At 29.2% G+C, this 16,345-nt stretch overlaps 1 protein-coding gene across 3 annotated transcripts; it reads left to right on the top strand.

Moving 5' to 3' along the window:
* The first annotated feature begins 335 nt into the window (after positions 1 to 335).
* LOC111616014 (leukocyte elastase inhibitor-like) lies at positions 336 to 14,210 on the top strand. Of its 3 annotated transcripts, XM_023357454.1 has the most exons (3): positions 3,382 to 4,183; positions 4,256 to 4,368; positions 11,212 to 14,210. In XM_023357454.1, the coding sequence occupies exon 3, from the start codon at positions 11,217 to 11,219 to the stop codon at positions 12,336 to 12,338; it is 1,122 nt and encodes a 373-aa protein (XP_023213222.1). In that variant the 5' UTR covers positions 3,382 to 4,183; positions 4,256 to 4,368; positions 11,212 to 11,216; the 3' UTR covers positions 12,339 to 14,210. The 3 variants fall into 3 exon arrangements, with proteins under 3 accessions (XP_023213223.1, XP_023213222.1, XP_023213221.1); XM_023357455.1 differs by lacking the exons at positions 3,382 to 4,183; positions 4,256 to 4,368 and adding an exon at positions 336 to 645; XM_023357453.1 differs by having other exon boundaries at positions 3,382 to 4,368.
* The last annotated feature ends 2,135 nt before the right edge of the window (positions 14,211 to 16,345 follow it).

The raw sequence follows: 16,345 nt of genomic DNA, 5'->3' as shown, positions 1-16,345 counted from the left end.
CAGGAAAATTTCCATGGATGTATCTCTGTTGGTGTCTATTTTTTAATATCTCAGGATGGGTAAAAATTAACAAAGTTCACATTTTGTAGCTTTTGTATAAGGTGCATTGATGCTATTAAATTTTGGTGGTTAAAGGTGGAGGAGTGAGGAAATAGAGGGAGTCCCGTGTCATATCTCAGATGAGGTTGGACTTAATGACTTTTTTATCATTTTTTTGAATATTTTGCATTTTACAATATTGCATTTACAATATTTTTAAAAAGTCATCCCTACCCTCCAAATTAAACCTTTTGTCTTTCTNTAAATAGCAAACTGGTATGTATCTCCAGAAAGTTGAAAATTAAAGTTACTAGAAATTTGATTTGGATAATGAATTATTGTTGATGTCGAATGAGAGAAGAACGAAAACGATTGAAGCATTTGAAATGTAACAATTTAAAGAGATGGGTATATAAACAAAATAACGAGTGATCTGCCGGGCGGAATGGTGGAAAAAAGAAAGCTTTTTATTATGGTTAACGAGAAGAAAGACAAGTTTTGTTTGATGCCCCTCGAGAGTTTTTTGGAAGACGTTATTACAACGGTCGTTTGAGAGAGAGTGGAGGGAAAGATCGGTTTGACGGCGTCGGACAGTGGACTTCGGAGGCAAGTTTTGTTAGATGGAGATGCTTTTGAGGAAGATGTATATGTATATATAATGTATGACTAAACTCTGTGAGTCTGTCATTTTTCTTATAATAATGATGAGAAAAAATACAAGTTCATTTGTAATCATATACAGTAGACAATATTAGCACTTCACATCAAAAAACATACAACTAAAAGAAAAACTTTCAATGCTAAGTAAACTTATAGTGAAACAATTTATAAAACTATCTAAGAACTTTTAGCAGCTTTCATATCTATCATCTTTAGGTGATAACATTTGAAAATCAAATAATTCCTTACCGATCTAAAATAATTGAAATCAAATACAAATAGAATTTTTAGATTGTAATAATAATAATAACTTTTTTTTACACATTCTGCCATACTAACTTTAAAGATGTAAAAATATATTGTTATACTACCTTTATTATGTTGTTGTTGTTATGATTTTTTTCTTGAACATTTTTGTCTAATAATGATAGACAACTAACTTTTGACTATGTTATATGTATAACTTTTGACAACTGTTGTATCAACAGTTGTCAAAAGTTATTGCATAGTTTTGTAAATTGTTTCAATATATAAGTCTATTTAATATCAAAAGTCAGTTTGTTTGTTTTATTTACAGCAATGCAACACTTGGGCAATCTGCCTAGGGAGGCCTTCTGGGAGGTGTTTTTAAGGGAAACTGACCCCTATTTAGGCGTTACAGATGTGGAGAAAACCTGGAAAACTCCACAGCCTGTTCGAGTGAGGTGTGAACCCACGACCAAACTCCCAGTGTTCGGGGAATGAAGGCCACTTGGCCACTGGTGGACCCCCATCAAAAGTCAGAGTTTTTCTTTCATTATAATTGTTTACAATTGCTGTTGTTGAATATTCTTAACAAACAAAAAAAAAACATTGAGACTATAAAAGGGAAGTTAAAAACCTAGCTGTCTTAAAAGACACAATTTTACAACATGCACAAGAATTCAATGCAGGTCAGCTCTATTCTGTCATAAATTCTGTCTAAGTGTCTTGTACATAAATTGCAGTTTTGAGTACAAACAGCCATATCTTTTATGTGATCATCAATTCCATATTCCACATCAGTAATCATATCAANTTAAAATTAATATAGCAGCATAAGAATTTTATCATTTTCTGTAACAATATCATGTAATTAGTGAATTTGCTGCTTCGGAAGAAGAATTTAAATTGCATTGAATATGAATAAGAGATGTGGAAGGAAATGAGAACACTAAAACAGACTTAAGATTTTGATACTTACAGTGTCAAATTTCTGATATTTGTGGTAGCATAGATCTAATTATTTAATTTTAATTGTTAAATTTGTCGTTATATTAAAACGGTAGACTGATTTATTTTTATAAATGTTTCAGATTTTAATTTTTGATAATTTTATTTGAATTTAATATATAATTACCCACAAATACAATCATTCATAGAAAATGTAGAATTAGAGGGATTTTTAATGGTTTAATATTTCAGATAAAGTTGCTTTATTTTCCAAAGTAATGCTACTTCGAAATTTAATGGTTTAGAGTTAACTTTTCATTAAACAATAAAAAGTGCATTTGGTTTTTAAAGTTTGCAAGAATAACTATATTAATATTTCAATGTCTTTGATATGAATTTTACATGCTTTCGCCAATCAAATACCATCTGGCATTCAGTTGAAACTGCTACTACTTTTTCTAGAAAATGCCTATCAGAATGTTTTCTTTATTTTGCTCACGCTGGTCCAAAATACTGTCGTGCCTGACGCGAACAAAATTGTAGTCGGCTCTCGATTTGCGAAGCATTGCATCGTATTGACAATTCATTTGTGTTGTTGACAGCAAATGATAAATTAAATTGTTTGTACAAAAGCAATGCAAATTTTATCAAATTTCATTTGATAAAATTTGCATTGCTTTTGCATTGCTTCTTAGATAAAAATACAAATGAAATTTGATAAAATTTCATTTGTATTTTTATCTAAGAAGAATTATTAAATATGTTTAAATTGTTAAATGACATTCTTTGTAACCAAGAAAACTAAAATCATTCATATTTCTTGCATTATAACCTGGAAGCCTGTATAACAATTTACTGCAGATATGTATGGTTGTACTAATCGCTGACCAACGACATTTTCCAAAAAGGCTTAAACTGTCGGACATATTTATCAGCACCTCTCTCTTGCTGATGACAGTATAGATTTTTCTACTGGCTCTTCGAATGTTCGAAGATAGGGTTGCAATTATATTTTTGTTATTGGTTTTCTAATGTATCGTATAAACTCTTTACAATAACAAAAGCAAAGGTTTGTTGTGTGTACAGAATTTTAAAATTGCAAAAATATTTGTATTTTTTAACTCGTGATGTAAGGGTGCTATAAGTAGATGATATTTATCGGCATAGTTTTTCTTTTTGTGATAGATTACTGTTATTCTAAAAATTACCTGCAAATTTATAAAATTGTTGAAGAACATAAATTATAATTAAAATTGTTGTATTGAATATTTTATATTTATTTTTAGTGTACCGACGTTTTAAAGAATCCCGAATCAGTTAGGAAACATGGAAACAGGCAAATTTGATTTAATTTTAAAATAAAATTTAATTAATTTATTAATCATGAGTATATTATATATATATAGCATATATTTTAGTTTTATTGATGATGTAATTTTTTCAATCCATATTGATATTTGTTTCACTTTTATTGCTACAGTCCCACCATTACAAATTCTTACAAACCACCAATATTTATAAATATGTACGCTGTATCAATGCTGTATTTCTTAACAGTCATAATATCTGTAAGATATTTTAATTTGTGTTGTTATATAAAATACAAAATAAATATGTTGAAACTGAGTGACGTGACTGATGAATTACTTAAGTTTGTTTCACATTTACAAACCTGAATCAATGCAACTCAACATTTTTAGGCTAGCATATGCTTTGACATTTATTGGACTGCAATTTGAAAAACTTGTAGACCTATAAATTCCCACTATTGCCTGTCTGTCTGACTGACTTTCCTTAATCTTGAGAATGGAGTTAGATAGATGAAAATCAAGACCCAATATGGAAAGCTTTGGGGCAGGAAACTCCAATTAACTATATTGTATACGAACTTTTGGTACAAACCAGAAGTTATGTTATTTCATTTAAAAATTTTCCTGCGAAAAGAGTTAGATGGCAGGCATGACTGTTGCTAACAGGAAAAGTATGATGTACAGGGGCAAGACACTACTAATTTGAATTGGAGAACATATATTTTAAATTAAATAAATTAAAAATATGATTAAAAATTGCAGCCCAGCATTGTGACAATGTCAAAATAAAAGAATTGCTTGTTATACTTTGATCTTTTTTCAAACAACTCGAACCTATATCTTCATTAACAATACAGAAGATGTTTTAATGTCAAATGTAAATTTTAACAAACTTGCCCTGTTTGAATTTTGTCATTTATAATTTTTATAGTGCCCTCTAGTTCTTTGGAAATTGCCAATTGTTTGTTTTTGACTGTGTTGTGGTAAGAGATGCTCCTTACAATTTTTTCTTTGCTAACATTTATTCTTCATTACTTAACTTTACTCATTTTCAGTAGTGAAGCTTAAACCTTCCTCCTCATACCACTCAACGTTTGCTACAGCTACATCAGTCACTGATTTACCAAAAGATGATAATCTTCCTTGATTTTATTAATCTTTCTTAAATGTATGTATAACTCACATTAAATTAAATAAATTTTATTTCAATGTATGATACTTAGAAGTGTTTTTAGTCTTTAGAAGTTTAGTGATTTTGTGTGACTGGAAATATGCTATAGGAGTTTAACTGTTTGTCATTTAGTCTATAATACAATTGGTTTTGTTACATGTTTCAGTTAGTCTCAGTTTCCAAGAACCCATCAACACAGTTCAATAAGAATGTACTATATACATTTTATAATTTTTAAATGTTTGTTTTCTTTGATACTTATGATCTTGCTAAATTTTTCTGCCTTTTACTTTCCCTGCTGTTATAATATAACATGAAAAAGTATTGTAATCATCTTAAATTTTATTTTCCCAGATGTTATGTGTACATAATAAGGGAAAGTATTATTGGAATTATGTCAAATTTGACCCTCCGGGGTTTCTGCAAATCTCTGTTTTGACACCCCTGAACCCAAAAAGTTAAAAAAAAAACCAGGAAAATTTCCATGGATGTATCTCTGTTGGTGTCTATTTTTTAATATCTCAGGATGGGTAAAAATTAACAAAGTTCACATTTTGTAGCTTTTGTATAAGGTGCATTGATGCTATTAAATTTTGGTGGTTAAAGGTGGAGGAGTGAGGAAATAGAGGGAGTCCCGTGTCATATCTCAGATGAGGTTGGACTTAATGACTTTTTTATCATTTTTTTGAATATTTTGCATTTTACAATATTGCATTTACAATATTTTTAAAAAGTCATCCCTACCCTCCAAATTAAACCTTTTGTCTTTCTGTTATAATTTATAATATAAAAGTTATATTTTATTATGAAATCTCTTTACAGCCAGGAAAGTTACACAATCCATCGCTGGCTTTTTCAGTATACTTTATTATTATTATTGGTACAATTCTTAGTTTGTCTTACTTTTCATTAACTTTTATCTTGTAATTTTTAACTGTTAGTTAAAAAGTATGAATGATTATATTCCTTCAGAAAAATTTGAATTAAGTAAAACCAACCTGAAGATATGGATGATAAATCTAGCATTAACAGTAACTTAATTCCGTACTTTGCTATTTAACCAGATCTTTCTTTTGATAACTGTGTCATTATGGATATACTTGTAGTAGTAAAGGTCTGATTATTTTGGGAGGACCATAATCATCTATGCAACTACTTGTGTTTTAACTCATTCATATAATAATTCTATACTTTATTCTTAAGTCATTTTTTGTATTTTTATGAATATTAAGCATTACAAGGAAGTAACTAGATAATGTTATTTAAACTTGTTATTTGGTTAAAAAAAACTGCTTTGATGTCACCATATCATAAATGCAATTAAATAGTAAATATTGTTTAATTAATTAAGTTAATAAATATCTTCTTTTATTTTGTAATTAAAAACTTTTCTGCTCATAAATGTAATCATTATAAAAGTTTTATAGAAAACAATATAAACAGAAGATATTTTAAATTAAAAGAAAGGGAAACAATCTACGTAACCAAAACATATTTTTGACTCTTCCTGGGCCTTCAGTTCATTCTTACAAGAAATGCTTGTTCAAACAGCTTCTTGAACCTTGGTACTTTCAAAATTAGACAGATGAAATTATTAAAAAGAAGTTTTGAAAATGGTGATCAAATTTACTGCATAAAAGAATGAGTTTAATTTTGAATTTGTTAGAAATAACTGTTTTTTAAAATCATAATCACTGACGTCTAACTCCAACTCTAGTGCAGTTGATGATAAAACTTAATTGATGCACCTTCTTCCTCTTCACTTTTAAAACTTAGAGGAACTCAACATTTATAAATTCACAAAAGGCTTATCGATTAACAGCAAGGACATTGTACCATGATTTCTAGTGCCTAGAAATCAAGATACAAGGTCCCTTAGGAGTAGAATGAGCTGTAGGACTGTAGGATCTATAGGACTCTGACTTATTTGATCTGTTCATTTCATTTATTTTAATATAGTTTGTTTTATGTAATAATTTGCCTCAACATGGTTTAATAATGTGGTTATGTTGTAATCAGTTAATATTTACAAATTTTAATCAGAGCATTCCCCAACTCAGCAGTTTTATAAGATTTGAACTCTTGGTTTGAATGTATATTCTTTTCTGTTGTGATTTGAAAAAAATTTGCGTGAAGAAGACTTTTAAACAGGTTGAAAATGTTTGCTTATTAAATTTTTGCTGTTTATTTAAAGTGTTATTCTTTTATTGTGATTTGAAAACTATTTTAAGCTGTTTAATATAAAACTGCATGGAGTACTGTACATGTAGTAGTCAGCCACAGGTACTCCATGCAGTTTTATATTAAACAAATATTTCTACAGTTTAGACATGAATGATTTATTATATATAATGTAGGAAATGTCAAGTGACAATTGATTTCCACCCCCTAATAAATAACAGACCCCAAAAATTATTTAAAAATTACAAATTTTAAACAATAAAGATATAGAAGAAAAATAAAATAATAATATATATATACACCGTATTTACTCACATGTAAGACAAGGTTTTTATTCATTTTTGATTGCTTCAAAAACCTAGCTTGTCCTATATGTGCGAGCAAAGGATTCTTTGCATTTTTGCAATAATTTTTGTGAACCGTGTGTTTGCATTTTTTTGCCAGATGCTCACTCTCTGGTGTTTGAAAACAAAAGTATTTTATCTGGGTTGTTTCAATCATTCTTGTGTATTGTCAGGAGTAAAGATGAATAGCAATAGGGAAAAGCTTTTGAATTGAATTCCAATTTGAAATTCCAAAATCACACAGGAGCCCAATATAAGTTTTAATCTATTCCCACGTGAAAACAGATGATTATTCGAAAATCAGAATTTGGAGAAACTCATAAGTGTAATCGATGGAGAGTGGATTCAACTGTTAAGAATTGGCAAAAAAAGGTTCCCGATTCTCCAACTTTACATGAACAGATTATGTTGTTCATTTTACAAAATTTTTCCTTAAAGTTTAAAATGCCAGTAATTTTTGCAGGACAATGCGTGCATTTACGTTCATTTGATGCATTTTGAGCAATAGAGCAAGCAATGTTTTAAATATGATAAAATATAAGATAATTCCATAATTTTTTCTTCTAATATTAAAAAAGTTTGTATTTAATTTACATAATATTACGTTGATTATTTATTCTTAATATAGGCAAAAGGTCTGACTATAATTAGAAAATTATTTTGTATTAATGCTTGTTTTATTTCTTTGCTACATACAGATATATTTAAATGACTGTAAAAACATCCTTATGGTAAAGTGATTCCATAATATTTTCCAGAGATTGTACTATGCTAGACTACAATTTTCAAAATACTGTACATAAATACATATAAATGGGGGGAAAATTTCCCAACAGATGAGACTGCTTGAATACCATATCTTAGAATTTAAGAGAAAAATTAGATTTGCTTTGTGCATGAGAATATCCAAAAGATAAAACCAAACAACTATTTATTTTTTAAGGAAAAATGATGAAAAATTTTGACAGGTTTATACAAAAGACTAACAGAAATTATTTTATGAAAAATAAATGACAAATCATGAAAAATACAATCCAGTAGGAAGTTTTGGAGAACAAATGTTTTTGATTATCTTAAATGGTTATTATCAGTTTCAAGACTGCATGCAGGTGGAGATAGAAAGGACTAGGTGAATGCATTAGTATGGACATTAATGTCAACCAACATCTATCTAAATATTAACATTTAAGAGTTAGAATGTATGTAAGATCAGTGAAACATGCAAACTGACACCGAAAATACTGCATTTAATTGTTGCCTTTTTATTGTGATGTCTTAAAAGTTGACAGTCTGTAGAAATTAACATTGCAATCTATTTGAGAGTAAATCTCCTGGCATTGGAAAAGGACTAGCATCATGGTGGTGAAGGTGCTTGTTTATACATTCATAGATTTTGACATCATCATCAATCCTGGCAAAAGAGTAATATTTATAAGAATGATGCCTTGCCCCATAAGATGGTTGTTGGAAATACAGTATTGACTTGTTTGCCAGAGTTTTTATTTTGTTGAAATTTATTCTTATGTACAGGGCAAGACATTACTAATTAGAGATATTTTAAATTAAATAAATTAAAAAATATGACTAAAAATTTCAGCTTGATGATGTGACGATGTCACAATAAATAATTGCTTGTTAAGCAGTAAAAATGCATTAATATATTTACGTTATTTTATATATCAATCATTATCTTTAGTTTTATTGCAATATTTAAACAGTTTGTTTGTTGCCAGGACAACCAGTTTGATCTTTTGTTTTTATTCCATGTTCAAATTGTGTAAGAAAAAAAAGAGTAAATAAAACTGTAATCTATCAACAATAACTGGTATTCATGGCTACAAAGTAAATTTTATTTTGTTAAACATGGAGAAGTTAAAAGTAACTTGGAAACAGCATAGAAGTTTGTTTACAAAAGCATGTAATGAGTATGAGAAAGAAGCTGAGTTATTGGATAATGAAAAAATTATAAAGTTAAACCTTTGACATTAAAGAGTTAGAATGCATGTAAAATCACTGAAATATGCAAAACTGACACCAAAAATACTGCATTTAATTGTTGCCTTTTTATCGTGATCTCTTAAAAGTCCTAATGAACAGAATGAAAAATTGATGCTAATTGTTCAGGACCAAGTTAAAAAAAATATTGATAGTTTTTTAGAAACTAAGGATAATGGTTTGATTGAGAGTGAAATAAATGAATTGGAGACATACATTGATAGATGGAGACTTTTTGATAATAAATTGAGTAGTCTTAAAGCAAAGGTAGAGAATTCCGTTCTGTTTAATCCTGTTTTTTTTATTACTACAGTCTAGTAGTGCATCACTTTCACAAAATTTGTTATCTGAAGATAAAATTACCCACATTAGATGGTGATGTGAAGAAATGGCTAGGATTCTGGAGATAATTTTAGAAAATTGATAGAGATCCAAATTTAGAAAATCATGATAAATTTACCTATTTATCTCAAGCTGTGAAAAAGGGAACACTATCCAAAGAGTTAAGAGTTTTTCCTCCAATGGAAAAAGTTACAGTAAGGCTGAAAGACATCTTCAAGTCTGTTTTGATAGAGAAGAATTGCTTACAGAAGTATATGTTAGAGATCTTTTTTTCTTTAGTGTTATAGAAAAATAATGCAATCAAAGGAAACATTTAAGAAAACGTTGATTAACTCAAAACAAAATTATGAGCATTGGAAACATTAGGTATTGCAAGAGATAACTGTTATACCACTAGTCATCTTTACCAGAGAAAAACACTTAATGCTTGAGAAAGATTTTGGTCAGCTAGTCGTAGGTCTACAGAAGAATCATTCATACAGAAGATCATTCATCATGAAGATCATTCTTGTAACCAAGTTATGTCCACAAACTCATCATGCAGGACTGATCTTGGTTGTTTTTTAAGTTTTCTTCAGGATGAAGTTGAAGGAGAAGAGAGGATACATTTAGCCATCAAAAGATTTGATACATCTATTCAAACTGAGCATTCTAATAATTTATTTGCTTCTAAAACAAGAACTTTTTTCCTTTCTTTATTTGAGAAAAGGACTTGCAGTAAGATGATTTAGATTAAGATGAAAGGCTTGATTTGCAGTAAATTACAAGTAGTAGTGGTTTGGGCCACTCTAATCACAAAATTAATTTTTTTGAGTGAAATGGAATTATTTATCAATGCTGAAATTATTAAATTAAGATTACAGGATATAAATAATTTTTATTGTTGAATAAATTAAATTAAGATTACAAATAATTTGTTTTAATTTCTGATGAAGTATTAAGTTACAGTGTCAAATGGAATTATTACAAACAACTTTTAAAATTTGTCATATTCATGATCGCAAATAATAAAAATTTGTCAATAGGAAGTTTTATTATAAATATTTGAATTAATTTTCTCAAAGTGAATGATAATTTGGAATAATATAACACTGAAATTATTTTGAAAAAGTTTTTATTTAAGTGATTCCACTTTTTCCTTCAGATTATCTAAAGAAAGATATTTCTGCGAGTAAGTGCAGGAATCAATTTTTGATCTAATTTTTGATATTTTAAAATGTGACGCCAAGAAAGATGATTTTGGAACTCGTCAATGAATTTCAGTATTGATGATAAAAATAAAACTCTGTAATAATTCCATTTCACTTGAAAAATTAATTTTGTGATTAGAATGGCCCAAACCACTGCTGCTACTACTACTAGTATCACTGCCAAAAGATTTCCAAACAGTTTTCTCAGCTTATTTTTTGTGTATTTATGAATTCGGACTACAACAGAAGTCTGAGGAGGACCTCTTACACACAAAATACATAATGAAATAACAGTAAAAAAAAGAAAGCTAGGGAAACTCCAATTGTACAAATTTTGGCAGTGATACACTTTTACAGAATCCATTTAAAGTGTTTCTGTACATAGTTGTTACTTTATTGAAGCACAAATAAGTTTTCTTTTTTATTTGTACTCTAATAAAGCACAAACTACATAGAAATGATATTTATTCAATTGTTTATTCAATGTATTTTACAACATTCATTAATAAAAATTACATTTTGGTATATAAATTACTAAGAGACAAATTGACCAATTTAAATTTCAATGTTCTAAAAATGCTATAGTAAAATTTAAATACTTGAATAGACTGAGTTTAACACCGATAGTTTTGATAAAATGCATTGTGTTTCCCTATAAAGCGCAGAATTATCAATATTAATTAGTTAATATCAAGTAAATTATATTTATTTAAAATGTTAATTTAAAAATTTCCATTTATGAATATATTTTCATTGAAGTGACATTTTAAAGTATTTTCTTTTTCCAGAAACAATGGATGCAGCAGTTATTTCATCGAATTCACTGGGGTGTAAGCTTTTGTTAGAACAAAGGAAGGAAAATTGCAGAGAGAATATATTCTTTTCTCCGTTAAGCATTTCCGTAGCTCTATCTATGCTTTATGCAGGAACAAAGGGTAATACGAAGAAACAGATGGAAGAAGTCCTTGGTCTGAAGGAAGACGACCGACAGATACATGAACAGTTTCGAGCTATATTTAAATCTTTATGTTCGGAAAAGGATGACTTGGTTTTTAACAATGTTAACTTGTTGGCTGCTGATTCATCTTATAACATATTACCAGATTTTGTGGACGGACTGAGATCAAATTATTCTGTTGACATCAAAAAGTATAATTTTGGTGATGAGTCCGAGAGGGCGCGTTCGGAAATTAACAAATTCATAGAAGAGGCCACTCGGTCGAAAATAAAGGATCTGCTTTCTCCCAGTTCCATCCAAGCCAGTACGAGACTAGTTTTGGCCAATGCCATTTATTTTAAGGGAATGTGGAGATTGCCTTTTGATAGGAATGAAACGTCAAAGAAACCTTTCTATGCAATTAATAACGAACAAAAAATGGTCAATATGATGTTTAGGGAGGAAGATTATAATCATATGTTTTCGGAAGAACTAAATGCTTCATTTCTGGAAATTCCATATTCTGGAAAAAAATACAGTATGGTAATTATTTTACCAAAGGAAAAAAATGGACTTTCCAATCTTGAAAATAACATTTCACTGGAAAGTGTAAATAAAGAAATTGGGATGATGAGAAAGGAGAAAGTTTTATTGTACCTTCCAAGATTCAAATTAGAAGAAAATCTTCCTCTGAAGAATCTTCTGATACAATTAGGAATGGTCGATGTTTTCAACAGTAGTGCAGATTTATCGGGCATTGGTGGCAACAAAGATCTCTACGTGTCTGACGCTTTACACAAGGCATTCGTCGAAGTTAACGAAGAAGGTACTGAAGCCGCAGCGGCAACGGCATTACCTATGTTCTTGTGTTATATACCACCTGTAAATTTTGTTGTAGATCGCCCATTTATGTTCATAATAAGAGAGACATCATCTGGTTTGATCTTGTTTATTGGGAGTGTTTATAATATTTCTTAATTGTGTAATATTTCTGAAATCACGATCTGATATTATTGTATTTTTAATATAATAATATCGTGATTTCAGAAATATTGAATAATAAACTTATAAGTTAAAACTTTTTTAAAGAACATGAACTGAGTTTGAAAAAAAAATTTTTTGTAGAATGGAAACAATACTGGACCAAATGTATTCAGAATTCCAAAAAAACCAGCTAGCTTTAATTTGGCTTACTCTGGTTTCCACACGGTCAGTGTTCTGGTTTCTGTTGCACGACACCAGTGACTGTTATCATACAGTGTTATAAACACAGTTTTGTTTGTTACTTTCCACTGTTTATCTTTCTCGTGTGTATATTTGCTTGTGCCCGGAAAACTGGAAAATTCAGAAATCCGGGCCACTTCCATTCCAATCTTGCCTGATATTAGATCTAGTACCATGTAATAGAATATCATTCTTGCACAATAAGTAAGTTTACATTATTACTTAAAATTAATATAGCAGCATAAGAATTTTATCATTTTCTGTAACAATATCATGTAATTAGTGAATTTGCTGCTTCGGAAGAAGAATTTAAATTGCATTGAATATGAATAAGAGATGTGGAAGGAAATGAGAACACTAAAACAGACTTAAGATTTTGATACTTACAGTGTCAAATTTCTGATATTTGTGGTAGCATAGATCTAATTATTTAATTTTAATTGTTAAATTTGTCGTTATATTAAAACGGTAGACTGATTTATTTTTATAAATGTTTCAGATTTTAATTTTTGATAATTTTATTTGAATTTAATATATAATTACCCACAAATACAATCATTCATAGAAAATGTAGAATTAGAGGGATTTTTAATGGTTTAATATTTCAGATAAAGTTGCTTTATTTTCCAAAGTAATGCTACTTCGAAATTTAATGGTTTAGAGTTAACTTTTCATTAAACAATAAAAAGTGCATTTGGTTTTTAAAGTTTGCAAGAATAACTATATTAATATTTCAATGTCTTTGATATGAATTTTACATGCTTTCGCCAATCAAATACCATCTGGCATTCAGTTGAAACTGCTACTACTTTTTCTAGAAAATGCCTATCAGAATGTTTTCTTTATTTTGCTCACGCTGGTCCAAAATACTGTCGTGCCTGACGCGAACAAAATTGTAGTCGGCTCTCGATTTGCGAAGCATTGCATCGTATTGACAATTCATTTGTGTTGTTGACAGCAAATGATAAATTAAATTGTTTGTACAAAAGCAATGCAAATTTTATCAAATTTCATTTGATAAAATTTGCATTGCTTTTGCATTGCTTCTTAGATAAAAATACAAATGAAATTTGATAAAATTTCATTTGTATTTTTATCTAAGAAGAATTATTAAATATGTTTAAATTGTTAAATGACATTCTTTGTAACCAAGAAAACTAAAATCATTCATATTTCTTGCATTATAACCTGGAAGCCTGTATAACAATTTACTGCAGATATGTATGGTTGTACTAATCGCTGACCAACGACATTTTCCAAAAAGGCTTAAACTGTCGGACATATTTATCAGCACCTCTCTCTTGCTGATGACAGTATAGATTTTTCTACTGGCTCTTCGAATGTTCGAAGATAGGGTTGCAATTATATTTTTGTTATTGGTTTTCTAATGTATCGTATAAACTCTTTACAATAACAAAAGCAAAGGTTTGTTGTGTGTACAGAATTTTAAAATTGCAAAAATATTTGTATTTTTTAACTCGTGATGTAAGGGTGCTATAAGTAGATGATATTTATCGGCATAGTTTTTCTTTTTGTGATAGATTACTGTTATTCTAAAAATTACCTGCAAATTTATAAAATTGTTGAAGAACATAAATTATAATTAAAATTGTTGTATTGAATATTTTATATTTATTTTTAGTGTACCGACGTTTTAAAGAATCCCGAATCAGTTAGGAAACATGGAAACAGGCAAATTTGATTTAATTTTAAAATAAAATTTAATTAATTTATTAATCATGAGTATATTATATATATATAGCATATATTTTAGTTTTATTGATGATGTAATTTTTTCAATCCATATTGATATTTGTTTCACTTTTATTGCTACAGTCCCACCATTACAAATTCTTACAAACCACCAATATTTATAAATATGTACGCTGTATCAATGCTGTATTTCTTAACAGTCATAATATCTGTAAGATATTTTAATTTGTGTTGTTATATAAAATACAAAATAAATATGTTGAAACTGAGTGACGTGACTGATGAATTACTTAAGTTTGTTTCACATTTACAAACCTGAATCAATGCAACTCAACATTTTTAGGCTAGCATATGCTTTGACATTTATTGGACTGCAATTTGAAAAACTTGTAGACCTATAAATTCCCACTATTGCCTGTCTGTCTGACTGACTTTCCTTAATCTTGANAAAATTACCTGCAAATTTATAAAATTGTTGAAGAACATAAATTATAATTAAAATTGTTGTATTGAATATTTTATATGCGTACTAGAAGCTTCGCCCAATGGGTTTTGTCCACTTTCGTGGACAAAACCCATTGGGCGAAGCTTCTAGTAAAAATTTCGTGATACTAAGTACATCTTTATAACAAATGTTTTACATCTTATCTGTAATAGATAAATTTTGTTACCATATATCTAGCAAAATAGAATGATGCCGTCGTTTTAACCGGATAAAAATGAAAATATGAAAATTTAATAAAATGCACAGTACTGTACAACATACAGCATTAGCACACAACATACACAGTAAATGCACAGGCATTTACTGTGTATGTTGGTGTGCTAATGCTGTTCTGCATCTGTACGGTACATGCCTTCTAAGGGAGGTTTGCGCCAGCAAATTCTGCTCTTCTCTTTTGTAACTTTTATGAATAAGCTAATACCATAAGATCTGAGATTAATGGTAAATAAATATAAAGTGTTATTTAATAATTTCGGAATGATTTTTATGTTCAAAACGGTTCCTTCAATGTAATTAAGATTGTAATAATTCAAACACACTGAATTTACATATGTGTGAGAAATCCGAAGTAAGGTCCTACCGATTGTTGTATCCAAGTCTATCGTCAGAAGACGCTTCCAATTAGTTTCTTGTTAATAAAATATTCAAGATATGTACCATAACAAAGATGTAATAAAATATTCAGATGATAAATTTTTGTGGAACGAGTGTTGTTTTCGGATTGACACACTGGAAATCTCCCTAGAGTAATACTTCTCAAACTATTCATGGATCAGTTTTTTCATTCCAATCCCTGGCTGACCAGTATTTTCGTGAAATTGCATAAAAATAGTTATAAAACAATGGAGTTCAAATGTAATTTTTTGATTAAATAACAAAATTTAGCCTAATTATTTTTAAAAAAATTGTTTTTCGGGGCGTTTTCGAGAATTCGTAGAAGTTTTTCAATAATGACTCTCTTCTTCAGCGAGTCACAATCACCTAGCACAATTAGGCTACTGTTCTCTGAGCAATACAAATTTCGCTATTTCTATATTTTAATGAAAATTTTACGTAAAAATAAATCGCCGATTTAACGTATACATAATATGAATAATATAAATAGGAGCTATATTTGCGGTACTTTTCCTGTAAATAATTACCCGCAACGTTACTGTGCTAAAGCAATGGCTACTCTTTTAACAATATTACATTTGGATGCGTTCGTTTATAGCGGTCGCTCTGCCTCTCCGCTATTTGAAAAAATTCGAAAATCTCTCAAATTACATGGAGGGCATTCGTGACTGTTTCTTATAGCTCCTGTCGTAAGTATCGCGTCTTTCAAGTAAATATATTTTTATTTTGTTTTAATTAATTTGCAAATCGTCTTTTTCTGTTTACCGCAAGAAAACGTACGACCGCTTTCGTTTCCTTTAACCAAAGGCTTTATATTTGTGTGTACGGTAGTACTTAAAATTGCGCGATGCATGCGGAAAATATATTGTCTATTTTAACTGTTCCCAACCTTTTCTCATTAGCGTACCCCCATGGCATTTCCAACTTC

The sequence above is a fragment of the Centruroides sculpturatus genome, unplaced genomic scaffold (assembly GCF_000671375.1).
Source record: "Centruroides sculpturatus isolate CEXI.00-Female unplaced genomic scaffold, Cexi_2.0 scaffold2892, whole genome shotgun sequence".
Taxonomy (NCBI): Eukaryota; Metazoa; Arthropoda; class Arachnida; order Scorpiones; family Buthidae; genus Centruroides; species Centruroides sculpturatus.
The sequence above is the reverse complement of the archived record's forward strand: the minus strand, read 5'-3'. Positions and strand labels throughout refer to the sequence as shown.

Excerpts from the sequence above, each read along its gene's own strand:
- LOC111616014 (XM_023357455.1), top strand. The coding sequence starts at position 11,217 with ATGGATGCAGCAGTTATTTCATCGAATTCACTGGGGTGTAAGCTTTTG.